Source organism: Anas acuta, chromosome 5 (genome assembly GCF_963932015.1).
Source record: "Anas acuta chromosome 5, bAnaAcu1.1, whole genome shotgun sequence".
In the NCBI taxonomy this organism is placed as follows: domain Eukaryota; kingdom Metazoa; phylum Chordata; class Aves; order Anseriformes; family Anatidae; genus Anas; species Anas acuta.
In genome coordinates this window covers 44,543,840-44,560,478 of record NC_088983.1, presented here as the reverse complement: position 1 = coordinate 44,560,478, position 16,639 = coordinate 44,543,840, and the positions used below count along the sequence as shown (strand labels likewise).

The following is a 16,639-nucleotide window of genomic DNA, read 5'->3' as shown; positions in this document are numbered from 1 at the left end:
TACCCTGGGTTTTACATTTTTGCAGAATGTTTGTAATAGAATAAAAAAAAAAAAAAAAGGAATTACTCACTGCAGCTATATTAGAAAGTAATATCCTTTAATACCTTGCTTTGGTATATACTTATACGTATACTCTTACCCAAGGTTTAAGTATGAAGAGAAAGGCAACTAAAAATTATTTGTCTCTGTAAAGGTGGAAAAAGAGGTGGCAAAATGAAAACAGCTAAGTGCTATTTGACCTCCATTCGAAGTTCATGAAAGTCATGTTGTGAGGAGTCAGGAGGAAAGTCAGAAGATCCACTCAAGATATGTTTGAGGCTGTCCTGGGTATCCTGAAGAAAGATGACTGAAGTCCCTTTACTCAGAAAGAGAGAAAAGAGCCATGTCCTCCAAATATCTAAAGTCATAATCAGCACAAAATGCTATGCTATATGCTATGCTTATATGTCAACAGAAGATACGTGGTTCAGACTTGTAAGTCACAAAATGGCAGTGGAGTACTTTACTCCACAATAAAAAGCTATTTGACATCAGAAATACATAATTTTATCATCCAAAATGATACTTCATGCAAAATGAGAGGTTTTCCAAAGCCACAGATAAAAAGCAATAATCAGTGAGATGAAATGCTAGAATCCTCCCTGAGAGGGTTAAGGAATATACAGTAAAACAGAAGAATGAGACAGATCCAAGTCAGGCCTCAGGAGGGTTCCAAGAAGGAATTTACTGTAAAAGCAAACATTCAGAATAAAAAAGCCAAATGGATCACAAAAGCATCTCAGCAGGTTAACACAATACAAGGGCAGAGAGAGGGCTCTTCTCGATTAGCTTGTAGTAAAAAACAGGGCTTTTTTCGTCTCTTTTACAACTATTTCCAATTGTTAAGAGCTTCAATGAATGTGTTAGAGAGATGTAAATGCATCCTAGCACAGCTTGAGTTAAGACTGATGACCAGATAAATGGCTAATATAAGGCATTCCAGACCCCGGAGAGTTATGATTCATGCATCTAGTGTAATGAAGCACTCATGTGAAGCTGAGCTTTCCAGGAAATTTCCCAAGGGAATGACATAAGACAAGCCTCCCACTCACGATGCTCGGCTAGTTCTGAGAGAGGGCATTGCAAAAGGGAGAGAATCAAGTATTTTCAAAGGAGTGGCGATGGCTAATAGAGTTCTACATCATACAGCAAGACAAGAGACTAGCAGCAAACACCCAAACAAGCCACAGGAAACAGAGCTCCTGATTACAAAAAGAGCACAAGCACAGACAGATCTGCATCGGGAACCCAGAGCAAGCCTTCACAAAAGTAAGATTATCTGTTTGCTGAGCAATTTTTCCAGCGAATAACATGAGGCTCCTATGGGCTCAATCGTCAAGCCAGCCCATCATCACCATGAGCCAACTGACAGCCAGAGGGAGGAAATCAACTTTAAGCACCTGAAACAAATAGAAAACAGCACGAAAATGCAATTGCACCTCTGCTGGCTGAGGAAAACAAACAATGAAAAAATTGTCTTGCTGCCACATTACAGTGAAAAAAAAAAAAAAAAAAAAAGATATTCAGAAGCTGTTATATTACAGACTTCTACCCTGAGTCAATATCATTTGTTTCTGTCTTTGATTTGGACCAAAGAGTAGAGAGAAGGCTTATTCAATCCGCAGATGACAGTGATGCGTGTGCTGGGTAGAGATGCTTCTGGAACACACTAGAAGGTTTGAAACTGAAATAGACACAGACAAGAGAAATGGTGTGGGGAGATTTAAAAGGGAAAAAAAAATTGGGGAAAAAAAATAGCCATACAAAGGCAAAAGTTTTACAAGTAAAATAGTACAGATAAAATAGATAAGAGATGAGAAAGCCTTAGTGCAGCAAAGGACTTTGGGAGTTACAATGAATCACAAGCTGAACATGAATCAACCATCTTCTGCTGCTGTGAAAGAAGTAAATACTAAATTGGGACACATCATCTGAAAGATGTGTGAAATACTTTTTCAGTCTACTCAACAGTAGCAAAGCCTCACACTAAGCCCTGTGTCCAGTCTAGGCACATCATTTCCAGAAGGACCCAGATGAGTTGGAAGGAATCCCTCATGGAGAAGTGAGAATTATCATAGCATACGATATGCTATGCTATGTATATAACATAAAGGTTATATATTTTATATATAAAGGTTATATATTTTTTTCAGTACTAGAATAGAAAAATACAGTTAGAAGGGACCTACAAATATTGAATCCAACTCCCTGAGCACAAAAGCTGAAGCATGTTACTAAAGATGTTCCAAATGCCCCTTGAACACCATTCTTTCAGCCCAAGCCACAGATCAAGAACTCAGTATTCTGGGTGTTGTGCAAGCACAAAATGATAAGACATAAGCCATAAAGCACAAATAGAAAATATATTTTAAAAAATCTAGAAATCTAGAGGGAACATAGCAATGCTTATGAATGTTATGTAAAACCTCCTAAAAGGCTGAAACATTTTAAATGTTATATGTCATTTTTAAAGCAAGGCCTGGAGGTCAAGCTGGACAGAAAAAAAAAAAAAAAAACAAAAAACCTAGTGATTTATATATTTAAATAAGTATAAAATGAAAGATTACAGGAGGAAAAAAAAAAAAAAAAAAAACAAAAAAAACAAAAAACACTTTTCACTTCAGATGCTAGAAGTGACCACAAAACAAAATGAGATGGATTCCTGTAACCACACAGTGTAAAACCTAGGAAAGCTGGTTCTAACTTGCCCTGGTGTAGGTTCGCAAATTAGGAACGCCCCTTCACCAAGTCTGTAATAGAGCACTTTTTTTTTTTTTACTAGTGATACTATAAAAAGACTTTTACATGCATATTTATGCTGATATTTCCACCTGTATATGTACACATATACATATTGATGTGTACGATGTTAGTACTTCGCCCAGGTTACAACATGAAGAATAGTACTTCGCCCAGGTTACAACATGAAGAATTGATAAAGCTGATGTGCTGGTCATAATCCTACCATATAAAAGGAATCTTATATTGCTGTTAAATTTAGTAACATTATATTGTAACTGTATTAATTTCGTATGTTTGTATAATTGCTTTAATTTCATTTGCTCAAATACGAATTATGAAAAACAGTTAAGTAATTTTAAAATCAGTTGTATGAAGTATTTTGTTTCTCTGGTTGTGATTTCTAGGGCAACAAAAGAGCCTAGAGAAGATAGCTTTTATTTCATGTTACATTTACAGTTATAGCTGTCAATTATCTTTAGGTGCAATGAGATAATTGCATTCACGTTGACCACTATTTCCTCTTCCAAACATGTCACTTGTTTCCAACACAGCTCAGATAATTGTATTGTTACATTTATCACATACACTTGAGACTCTACTACAAAAATCCTTTAGCTAAAGCCCTAGAAATAATGCTTAATATCAATATCAGTTCATTATGTGTTATAATGTAGGAGGATACAAAGATGACAAAACGATTGATTTGAAATATATCTGAAGTCTGAATAAAAGTAATTCCAGAAGCATTTGTTTTTTGAAGTATTATTTCTTGCCTGTACACAGGCAAGCAGCTTACATGTATTCCTAATGTCTTCAAGAATTTTTGAGCTTTTTACTACTAGCTCAGATGATTTTTTTAAATCTACTACTACTTACATTACTCTTTGAATAATTAAAAAATATATCAAATATTTCAAAAGTATCTTAAAACGCAATCATTATCTTGCACACACAAAGATACATGCACATATAAATATGCAGAAGGGCAGCACTTCCCTGTGAAACCAGGGTCCATACACAGGCTATTTGACAGCCTCACCACCAGCCCCCTAGCCCAGCTGATAGCCCACATAAATGAACATAACTGAGATTGTTTCACATTGTCCTTTTTTATGATTGCATTATCCAGATATCGTTCTAATCCCAAACAATCCCTAGGTGCTACAGCAATTGTTTTCACAGTTTAAAACATATATATTTTATGAACTACCATTGGCTCCTACTACTTCACAAACTCTAAAAAGGAGAAAACTATGAGGAATGGTCTTCATTCAATGACCTCTATTTGGAAATAAAACATTTTACCGGAAGCATGAAGGTGAATTGTATGTACAGAGTATTCCCATTTTGCCAGCAGGCATAGCTCAGTCCTGCTTGTGCCCCGAGCTGGCCTGAAGCTGTGTGCAAATGCCATCCACAAGCATTCCCACTCTTCAGTTTCAGCTCAGCACTGATTTGGCCACAAGCAATCCCAGATCAGCATGGCAGTATCCAGCAAGATCTTTTATGTCTGCTTGCATTATGTAAAAAGCACATTCTCTAAGAGGCTACTGCATGTTGAGGACATAGACTAGCACAGGTTCAAAGGCTAGCAAAGTTTACCCCAAATTTTTCAGAAAAATGGCAGGATCATAACCACCCTTGGTTATGACTGATTACAGTACAATTGCTCTGTGGTGAGCTCTCATATACAGTTGTATTTTAAGATATCCTAAAGCCCCAGTCCTAAAATAAACATAAATAAAATACCATTGCGCTGAGTATGAAGGAAAACTATGTTCGCATAAACAGGGCTCAGAATGCAGGACTCTGAAGACAGCTCAGTCTGAAGAGATAATATTTGCTTGCTATTTTTGGAGGATGTTTGCTGCCTTCAAAAGCATGCTTAATGTACTGCAGCAAACCAAGCCTTGCAAACAAACATGCGCAAATAGTCTTGGAGAATATTTGATTGAATTTCACCTTGAACTTCTATAAAATGTTTAAAGATTCAACACTGAATTTTAAATTTGCAATCCAGACAGCAATAATTACTTAAATAGACTTGATTTCAGTGAATTGGTGGAATGAATATTGTTGCTCTTCTGCTTTACACAGAATATTTATTTTTTTCTTTTTATTTTATTTTTTGACAAAGTCCAGTCTTACTAATGGGTTTTCTTGTTGGGGGGAAAAAAAAAAAAAAAAAAAAGGATTGATTTATTGACTGTGACTATTCAGATCTTATTGCTTCATATTTCTTCAAAACTCAGAGATTTAAAAAATCTACACATCTACCACTTTGTATGTAGTCCCACCTGAGTTCAGTTGTGAATGTAACCTTTACATGACTGAGAGGCCAGACATTAGACCCTATCCTACTGCCTTTGAAACTACATTTAGTTTTCAAATGAGCAGCCATCTTTATTGGGACACAGATTTGGGCATTTAAGGGATTGAAGCCCATTAAAATCAATGGGAATGTTTCTGGGCATTTTCAAAATTTCCAGTCAGATAACCTTTAGTGCTGTATTAGCTGTTCTCAGAGTTTGAACATGTTAATTTACATGGTTATGACTGCTGAATTAAGTGATAAGTAAATTACATTGGAAAAAATAAAAAATAAAAAAAATCTGAGAATGATACAGCTTCTATTCTCTTCCTGAAATTAATTTATTTACTTTTTAACACAGGCTGTCAGACATGCTACAGCAATCACAAAAAGGCTTTTTGTTTACTTTACCAATAGCAAAACTACAGCAACCACCTTCACGGAAGTCTGCAATAAAAAATTCAACCTACCTTTAGCTGTACTAGATGCACATCCACATGTTTACTCTCTGAGTCCTGCTGGACAGAGTAAGTCAGATCCCTGACTCTTTCAGATGTCATCCGAAGCCATGTCTCAATTTCTGGCAAATGGAGAACAATCTTCCAATCAGCACCGGTGTGTAGAGGAGGTGGCTTGTCATACTGCTGGCCAGAATCAAGCTCCTTCATGACATCCTCTTGCCCCTCTCTGTCCACTGTAGGAGTCATGTTTATAAGCATGGGAGATGCATCAGATGGCACGGGATCCAGGTCTTGTGTTCTCATTGGAGACAGTGCTACATCCATGGCTAACATGGGAAGATCTAAACCATAATTCTTTCCAACATAGCTGCAGAGATAAAAAGAAAAGAGAGTGCTGCTATGAGACCATATTTGCCATGAAAATGTTCACAAGACAAGGAGTAAATGGCAACATGTGTGAGGTATCATACTTCATAAACTCTTCACCCTGTCTTCACCACATTGGAACTTTAGGAATAAATAGATTTTTCAAGTTATCTTCCACAATTTGAACAAACAACTTCTTTAAAAATAGTAACAATATTTTGTTTCTTTCACTACTGCAGACAATCACCTTGGAAATTACAGCTTTCATTAATGAGAAGTGTGCTGATTTTCTACAACTGCAACATAAGTAAACAGTCTGAATATTGACAAAGCTAGCAGAACTTTGCTGAACACCATAAGTTAATAAAAGTCTCATATTTGTAAACTAGCATTTATTAGAACATATTCCTTGGACTGAAATTTGTAATTAAACACAAAATATCTCAAGTTTATGGAAATCTTTTCCTAATTGCCTGCTCAACTATTGGTCACATACAACAAACATTTTTAAGGCAAATTTGAGACAACTATTCTACACATTTGGTTTATGTGTTGTAGGCATATTTTAGTTCTGATATTTAAGTCCTTGTAGTTTTGTTAGATTAACAACTGCTGCAATATGCAACAACTCTCTATCAAAATTTTATAGATAAGAATTCCATTGTGTCAAAATACATACCTAAAATTAAGAAGTCTTTTCATAGGAGTGGCTTTATTAAAAGCCACTGTGTATTCAATATACACGTATGATATGCACTGGAAAAAGTAAATCAGGAAATGTTTTCCTTTGTTCCTCCTTCTCTGTATTGTCTAGCTACATATAGCACAGAAGGCCACAATAAAACCATGTCCAAGAAAAAAAAAAATGCTCAATAGCATGGAACCAGGTTTGGAACTAAGTACCTAAGGCATTATAAAAGCTTTCATTTAGTAGGAGGTGTAATTTTTCCTAATTTTGGAGAGATTCAAGTTTGATACATGCCTTTGATATACAACTTCACTAAATCATATACCAGCACTTACTTGCTTCTTCAATACTTTGCAACCCTAACCTGTATTCAGTAAGTCAACTTCAAGAGGATTAAGAAGAACAAATCCTTTTAAAGTCACTTTTCTTTGTTTTAGCCAGTACATTTTAGAAATACTTCTACATTTTAACAACCTTTTGATAGTATTTCCTTTCCATCATGCTAATGCTGCAAAACAAAAGAACTCAGTTATGCAGATATTACTTAGGGCAGCATTCCAACTTTTTACAGTTTTACTTTATTTTTTTTTTCCCCCTCTATAAAGACTGCAGTTTAGTTTTTTGGCATAACAGCAATAAGATAGCAATAAAGAGACCAGTGCCTTTCACTACTAAATCTACTACACTGTAACTACCAAATGTAACCACCACATTTCAGGTAGACTCTCAGTATCCAAAGTCTATTCTTGCAGGCAGTGTGTACCAAAGCATCCAAACATCACTCTACTTCTCCTAGCAAGAAATGAAAAAAAAAAAAAAAAAAGAGACGAGAGAGAGACATTTACTGATCATTTGATTTTATTTCCTATCCTGCTACTATTTAGTAAATTATCTTTTGCACATCTACCACCCGCTCAAAACAATATTTGGAAGTGCTATCAAGCTGTTAAATATTAATTTGACACATCAGAACAAAAATTTATGTCAGTGCAATCAAAGGAAGGGAATGAAAGATTCCAATCACTCTCAGTGCCTGCTGCACAATTTTCAACACTTCTAGCTCAATTTTTCACATACTTTAGAATTAGATGGTGTCAAATAAAAAGCTCTGCAGCAAGACTCTATGTAATTAACATTTCAGGATACTGAGCATTTCTCACGTTCATCTCTTTCCACCACCTGTTTTTCAATTTGAACACTGTTGCCATACATTCTCAAAATATATTGCTAGACAAATAAATCAAATTGAAAACATTTTCTTTTAGATACTACTGCTCACAGCCCAGTTTTATAGCATGTAAATCAACTGTTCCAACAGCCAATAATATCATGATTTTAAGCATATTATTCACATGATTTCCTCCCCCCAAAGAATGACATTTTGGTCAAGCACATGTGGTCTCTATTTCTGCATGTTTACCATCAACAAATTAAACAGGCCCATCAACAAAATAGTTGCTACTGAATTGCTAAATGATGCAGAAACACAGGAAGTGCAGCACTTGCTTTGTAGTTTGTCCACACAAAAAAAATATGGTGCTTTGTGAGAGTTTTTCAACATGACTCAGCTCTAGTAAGGACATTACAGCAATTAGCAAACAGAAATTAAAACATGCTCCTGCAGAAGCAAACAAAAGCTAGCCCATGCTGCATGCAGAGCATAGCTCTAGCTTTGATACGCTGAGCTCGCAATTAGCAACCATCTGGAACCTGCTGACCTGTTTTTTTTTACGATCTGCTTGATTCTGTATACTGGCTCTCCAGCATTACAGCTAATAACTCCTTAATCTTAGTTGCTCTTAAAGTCAAGTCCTTTCAATCTTTTCTTTCTGCCAGATCACAACAAGTTGCAGCACTTCAAGCAAGAAAAGGAGGAGAAGTTTTAAAATAGATCACTCTTTACACATTAAAAAAAAAAAAAAAAAGCTTACAGAAGTAATAAAGCATACTGTGAATGCTAATTAGCAAGGTCTGGGACAATTTTAAAAAGCCCACGCATGCTTGAAAGGAGAAACTGTTGCAGCGAGACCTGACCGAATCTGAACACTAGTAGGCAGATTCATTATAGCGTTTCTTGGCAAAATAAAAAGGCATCGTCATGCCACGCCGCTGCGAGAAAGGCAAACTGAAAGCTTCTCTCACTCCCTCCGAGAAACCAGGCACGATCACGGTGGTGCCCCAGAGGGCTCCTGGAGCCTGCGGGGGACCAGCGAGCTCCTCCCAGCCAGCCCCAGCCGTGGCATCGGCCCCTCTGCAAGCACTGGGTGATGGCACTGTGCCCACATGCTCCAGGCAACCCCAAGCCACAGGGGCAGAAGGAAGGAGCCAACAGAGGCAACGGTGCAAAATTCAAGGCTCTTTGAATCACTGACCATGCACAGGTTTGGCTGCCACGCTGCTAAGCAGGTCAGCAGCCTTGCAGGGGGCTGCGTTCACAGGGATGTGTAAAGCTCCTGGAGATCACTACCTGATCTTCTCTCCACACCACTCTCACACAGACACTCACATCCGTTGACCTCTGGCTATATATCCGTTCCCCTCCAGCATTTAGGATATTAATTTATACCGAAGCCTGAAAACCAAAACCAGCAAGATGGGATGTAGAGATCATGCTTTAACATTTTCACCATTTAAATAAATTACCATAACTAAAATATATCAAATTTCAGTGAAAAGAATTGTAAGATTTGAAAAAGTGCATTTAAGAACAATAGTGCATACGTCAAGCTGGCACAGACATCTAGGGGATTAAATATCTGCTAAAAAACTATATATGAATGGATGATTAAGCCAAATAATGCTTTGGGGTCGTATATTGCAGCATTTGACGTTTTAAGTGACTGCCTTTAAATGCTCAGCTTAGAGTTTGTTATATTTCTGGAGTATTTTGTTTTTCCAGATTTTGTGATAGTGAACAGTAAACAGATAGTGAACTGTAAACAATTATCTGAGGTGTTAAAACACTTATCAAAACTGAATACACTTCTTAGAGTTGCTTTTCATATGTTCCTATGCAAAAACTACTTTTGAAAAAAAAAAAAAAAAGGTTAAGAAGCTATACATTTCCATCTAACCAGGACTAATATCAATGGTAAAGTGCTTTATAAAGACGAATAGTCAAATTCACTCTTGTTTGCTATGTCACCAAATCCTGTTTGCATCGATAACAGTTCTGAGTGGGCAAGCAATGCAAAATCAGAGTCTAGCTTTCCTGTAAACCAAACCCTTTCTGTACCTAGAATAGTTGTATAAGCAGCATGGCTTTAAACTTGCATGTGAACAGCTGAAAATTTGTTTTCAAATGTCCTGATCAATAAAAGTGCATCTCAATACTTTCATAGTTTAGCTGTATTTTTGCCATCACAATCAGAGTGTAAGAGATTTTTGCTGCCATTATTTAAAAGAAAGAAAAAATCAAATTATTTGTTTCTGTCACTTTTGAAGCTACTGCTTTAGTCCACTGAAACGGCACAACATTCAGAAACTACACAACAGCTACGAGCTTGTACTCTTTCTTTCTGGTGGTAGAAAAAAATGTCACAGATGAATTGAGAGTTTTTTTAGTTCTTTATATACAGTTCTATCCATTTTCATGGATACTTGTATAAAAGGTGAGAAATCCTGTGCGAGCACACGCACACATATGCTTTCTGTCTTCATCTTTAGTAAAATGCATTATTCCTAACAGATGGCTGATTACCTTCCACTAATCACATAGGCAATCTCACTTTCCCCTGGTTTTCTGCTCAATCAGATGTTAACACTGTTATGCAAAACACTGAGCATGTGTGTCAACCATAATACAGTTCATCAATCATCACAATCCTTGAAAGACTTCTCTCACTCATTCTGCTTCCCAGTTATTCATATTTTCCTTGTTTATAAAGTGTGGTGCATATTCACTCTGCCAGCTATCAGATCGTCCACGTTTTCCTGCAGCAGCAGTTGGTTCCTGTCAAACAAAGATTCATTAAGCATTTTAAGCCGTACAGTAGTCCGAGCATTGATCAGTGGTGCAGACACTGGGTTGAGTGAATGTTAATGAGCTCTGATTTTTTTTTTACTGTCACTTATTGTAAAAATCAGCCATAAGCATTATACAGCCACCTGTCTGTCAAGTAAAAAAATCATTTCATTCTACAGAATGTCAAAGAAAGAAAAAAGAAAAGAACAATTCTGTCATTATATAATTATGTCTGCTTGCTGACTGAAATATAATTTTAGCATCGTGAGTTCATTGATGTTGAGTTAAACAGATACACAGACAACTTTTATTTCTATTTCATTTTCAATAATGTCAGGAATTCCTTGGCAAGTGGTAAGGTTCGTTACATCTTTACCAGAAAGATGTAATCTACTGTATCTTCTGCAGAGAAACTATGGGTATAACAACAACAACAAAAACTTAAAATACATTATGTCAATAACTATATATAGAGCAACTTCAATTTAATCTCACATTAACATTATCCATGCTACACTGATTCCATTGCTGATTTCATACCCGATTTAAGAAATGAAACTATTTCACAAAGCTTTCAAAGAATTGAATTCTAAGAGGGCCAGTTTATATTTTTCTCTTCATGTCAGTCTCTGTGAACACACTTCTGAAACTCTTCTTTTACCGTTATCCTACTATTACACCCAAATATCAGAACAAATTGGACAGGAAGCACAAAGCTTTTCATTTTGCATTGCTGGGCCCCCTATGTGATGTGTGTTGACTCTTAGAGACTGTATCTGAAAAGGAAGATGATAATGACTGAACTCCTGCAGGATACAGACCAGAGACTTGTATAGTAATGCCAATACTAAGTCTGATCAATAATTAAAAACATGATTAAAATTTAAAATGCGACCGACTTGAATTTCATTAAATAGCCCATCCCAAAGGCTTCAAGGGTAGCAAAGCCAGACCACCAAGAATTAGCTGCGGAAATGCCACCATAGATGTTTAAGTTCCTGATTACATCTATAAATCAGCAACTAAGACACTGTAGTGACCCAGCACGCTCTTTGGTATCTGCTGTTTTTCTTTTTAATGCAAGGTGAAGGAAAATGTAAAACTTGCAAGTCTGAAGAAGGTATGAAATTCTCTGAACATTTATACTCTGAGTAAATGCATGAACTTCCAAGACAACTTTCAATCAAGCAACAAGAAAACAGATGAAACTCACTTAAGGTAGATATGATGTAATGTGCATGAGAAAAAACAATCCTAATTGCATACAGCACCATGGAGAGAAAGAATACTTGGCTCCTTCTAAACTAAAGGAAATATCCCATATGTGCTTACGTAAAAGCATAAATACTGTAATATATAGTGAAGTCTTGCTTGAAACAGTGTGTTAAATTTATACTCTCCAGGCTCATATCATTTTATGTTCTCATGAAAAAGGAGACTAGATGAAAATAATCCCATTAGACAACTGTTATGAGGCGCATCAGAAAAATATCTATGCTACAATATATATAGACACTGAAAAAAAAAAAGTTGTTTAATGCCAGATTTATTCAGATACAATGACGTACTCAGAGAATTAAACATATTGGGATGAGTAGTAGTGTTTCCTGTCCGTTTCTGATTCAGCACAGGTTTGCCCTGCAGTAAGAAACAGTGACTGGGTGATGATGTAGTGAGAAGAGATTAACATTAAAATGGACAAAGACAAATTAGCTGCTTCATATTAATTCATCATTACTTCAGCAGCCTTTATTAGCTAACTGCACTCAACCACCTGAAGGCATCTGTTGTCCTGATTTTCACTCCAGAATGTCAGCAGTGCATAAAACAGGCAAGTTTCATATGCTAGTTCTTCAGTACATGTGAATGGCTGGTTTTTATTTACCTCCCTGGACAAACCACACTTGCTTATCATGCTAGTGGCCAGAAATAAGCAAAACATTTGCAGTCATGACTTATTTTTTCCCTTCAGCAGTGACATACAACAAGTCAGGTAATGGAGGATGCAAAATGAATACTCAAGGTGGTCCCTGATTCCAAATTTTTCCTCCAGAGAGATGATATGAAACACCTTCTAATTGAAAGACAGCGAAATCCAGATTAGGTTTGGCTGAATACTAATCTGGATTTGAAATGGTGGTTAGTATGCACAGAGGTTTGTTAACAAGTATCTCCTTCTATTTTAACGTATATTGAGGGAGAAATTTAGAATTAAAATTAAGTCATAACATCTTTTTCAATTGCTCCCAACAGCATTACTGCCAAAGACCGAAAAGAGACAAATATCCTGCAAGGACATAGGAAAATATTTCCATCATCCTCTGCTCATACCCTTTGTAACCATGACCACGATGTAAGGATGTGTAGATGTTGGAGCAACAGTTTGATCACTTCCAGTTTTACTGAAATATGCTGTGTTACATTAAGTAATAGCTTTTCTGATTCCCTTTTCCTGCATTTGAAAAGGGGATAATATATATCTATTTTAAATAGCATACTTAAACTAAATAACGTTTACCAAATTAAAATAGTGAGCACTCCATTGCACAGGATAATTGAGAACCGGGATGGAAATAAATGGAAAAGCCTATATAATGCTACTGTTTCCACAGTGAAGCTAGAACTAGACCATATGTCTTCTTTCTCCAGTGTGTTTGCTTACAGCAAGGCTTACTCATTTCAATCCAGTGAATAAAACAGCAATAGTTCATAAACAATATACATACATTCATGCAGTGCCACCAGAAATCCTAGGAACCAGGAGCATTAGGGTGTCTCATGCAAAGTCAGTTTTTCCAGCACTGACCCTGAGCTAGACCTCTGTTAGATGCCCGTAAGCTGCTTAGTCAATGCTTAGAGGCACCTCCTTCTCAGAAGTATCAGGCTCCATACAGAGCATAGGCTCTTAAATTTACTGTCATTAATTGCTCTTCGGATTCACCTACTTTTTCTGATGGTTTAGAAAGACCTACATTCTTCTCTTTATTTTAGATATTTAGTATTTCTTCCTTTTCTCCCCCAAAACAAACAACAAAAAACAATATTGTGTTTTTGCTGTTATTTTTTGTTTTTTCCCTACCATTACTGGTAGTTAAAAAATACAGTATCTTGATGCAAGCAAATTTCACTAAGCCAAACCTGCTCTTCTCCAGGTCTTTCCTCAAAGCCAGTACTTCCATGATTTCTCCTATGATAGCAGAATGAAGGCATTGATGAAAGCGTTAGTTCAAAGTTAGGTTAAATAAAAATAACATCTTTCACTTTAATCTCATACTCCAGTTTAATAATAAAAACATGCTAATCACTTGAGAGAAATCTTAATATTATTTCACAGAAAATTATCCAGAGGTAAAACAAGCTTATTCCTTTTTAACATGGAAGATGATTATGAGCATTTAACTTCTTCTATCAAGCAACATAACCTCAGAACAGATCAGACAAGTAGAACTGGACAACCTTACTATAGCCCATTTTCAAGCTGCATCATTTCTTTTCCTCTCATGCAGCTTGTTTGGATACATTAAAGTTTGATTTTCTTATAATACAGATTTTTGAAGCAATTTCTCCTTTTGGGGGAGAAATACGATGCAGCTGCTGAGACTAGAAAGCCTGATCCTTATCATTATTCTGTATTTTATCAGACTCGAGGCTGTGGCCAACTGACCCTGAAAGTTCTTGCCATCGTGCAAAGTTTAACTATAGATAATCTAGCTTTTAAATATAATATTTTCACACTATAACTTGAAGAATGCCACAGACATTCTTGTTTCAATATGGGGATACACAGAAGACAACTAAGCTCTCTGGAGCACAGACTGCTTTCTGTACTGAGTTATACTGAGGGTTCTGTTCTAGAGGGTTCTGCTCCCTTATTTTGGTTCCTGGTACTATCTAATATCAATAATACATCATAAAATGCACACATTGTTATTTCAGGCATTCAGTTATTACAGTAATAGGGCACTGTAAAGCATTTTCTTCATTTGGCGATTAATTTTTAATACACATGAAAGCAATAGACTTCTTGTATTCCAAGAAGGAACCATGGCTTGGGTAACTATTTTCCACACTCTTTTCTCTCCATCACTACTCGGATAAAATCCTGACCTTTGATGTTAACTTACTGGTCACCTAAAAATAGATGCCTAGTTGTGCTGTGCTATCAGTTGGATGACACCATTACCCAAGATAACAAATACAGTTGCTTTGTCCCCTTCCTTCACATTGTGTAATTTCACAAGGTCATGTACAATTGACTCGTTAGTGTCATGAAGGCATTAGCCCATCCCTGTGCAGAATTATTATTTCTGGATTACACTAAGTGACAGAAAGAAGTTCTTTTTCTCCACATACATCAACACTGTTTTTGTACACAGAGCTTTCTAGTTTTACCATCAAAAATACCACCAATTTTCTCATCTCATTGCACCTTACAAATTTTGGAAGAAAAGCTACATGGTAAACAGTATCATGGACATCTCTAAACAGCGTTCGAGCATCTTTCCAACCTAATTTTGCACATGAATTTTTGTTAACCTTAAAAACATAGGCAATCGGAGAAATTTATTCTTATACTCAAAATCCATTTCAACACCACTGATAGCAGCCAGGACATTTTTCAGTACCAAATTCCCTCAAATATTCCTTTTACACACTTTTATTAGTACATAAGCACATAATATACACCAAGGCTACTCATCAACCCTGTTACAGACCACATTTCCAGAGACAAATAGTTACAATTCTGATCTTTGATTATTGTTTATTAAACCAGCTTTATAGAAGTCAATAACACGAAAGGAATAAGAAAGCAGACTTTCAAGAGCTCTCACAGCCAAATACAAAAATTAAGGTGCAAATGTTTCTACCCTTTTAAGTCATTCTCAGCCACCTAATGCTTTCTTTTATCATAAAGAAAGATGGCAGTCTCCAGCCACTAAAACTACTATTACATGGGAATAAACAGTTTTGGGTATTTGTGGTTCAGATTCTTGAAGCCTAACAACTCATAAAGCATTGTCTTTGTTGACTGCTGCACTACTCATGGGCCATGCTTATTTTGTACAGACAATTGTGTTCATTCAGGTTTCTTATTTTTCTCCTGATGTGAAAGATATAAGTTCTAAGATTTCTCTGAATGTTTTCAAGTACAGAGGATTCTCCTAGCAATGTGACCAGGGACTTATATTTTAATTTTCAAGAGTCAGAATAAATTGTATTGCCCAAGTAGGTACAATTTGCTTCATAAGCAGTGCTGGAGAATGATGGATCTTACCCCATCTGCTGCCACCAGCAGGTAAGACATTGACACCTATGCATTTTATGAACAAATGAACTGCAGACTCCTTGTGCTTTATACATAGATGGCATACTTCTTTGGTAAATCTGTTTAACACTCCCATCATTTTATTAATATTTTCATTTTTCTAATACTAAACAATTCACCAATATGAATAAACAACGATTCCATAAAGCAGTTCACAAGAAGCCCATGCAATTTGATATATAATTTAAATTTTAGATCAAGCACCTACACAAACCACAGGATCTTTATACATTCGAAGGAAATATTGGTATGAACTAGCATTTTTCTTTGGTTATATTTCAAGTATATATATATATAAAAATAAATAAATAAATTCAAGTAGTTCCAACTCAGAGACTTTTTCATCCTAATACCAATTAAGTGTGTAGTACATGAATGGGGAACACTATTATATAAAGGCAGAATACAGAAACATGGTTCCCACTGCTATTTTTCATAATTTTATTCTAGATATTCTCATCTTGTATGATCTCCAAATGTTTGTTAAAAAACATTATTTTGATGGAATAGCACATACTTCAAATAGTACCCTCTCATTATTGCTTTGAACATACTGCTACAAGTCAATCACATGTCTTCAGTTTATGTCTGCATTTTATTCACACACATTTTTACACCACAAAAGCAAATTATACAGACAGGAAGAATTTCTACAGGAATCTAGGTAAACACACAGCTATGAACTATACATACGCAAGAATGTAGTTAATATTTCATACATCCAGAGAAATATTACAATGGA

The 16,639-nt window shown here is 36.0% G+C and overlaps 1 protein-coding gene across 8 annotated transcripts in view; it reads right to left on the bottom strand.

The window, feature by feature from the left end:
• The window catches only part of AKAP6 (A-kinase anchoring protein 6), a 284,618-nt gene that overhangs the window by 217,892 nt on the left and 50,087 nt on the right, over positions 1-16,639 (bottom strand). For 7 of the 8 annotated variants that reach the window (XM_068684445.1, XM_068684446.1, XM_068684447.1 and 4 more), the window contains one exon: positions 5,563-5,920. In XM_068684445.1, coding sequence (XP_068540546.1) covers positions 5,563-5,886 — 324 coding nt within the window. In that variant the 5' untranslated portion in view covers positions 5,887-5,920. Of the gene's footprint in view, positions 1-5,562; positions 5,921-8,556; positions 8,763-16,639 lie in introns of those variants that run through there. The other variant, XM_068684448.1, reaches the window with a different exon arrangement.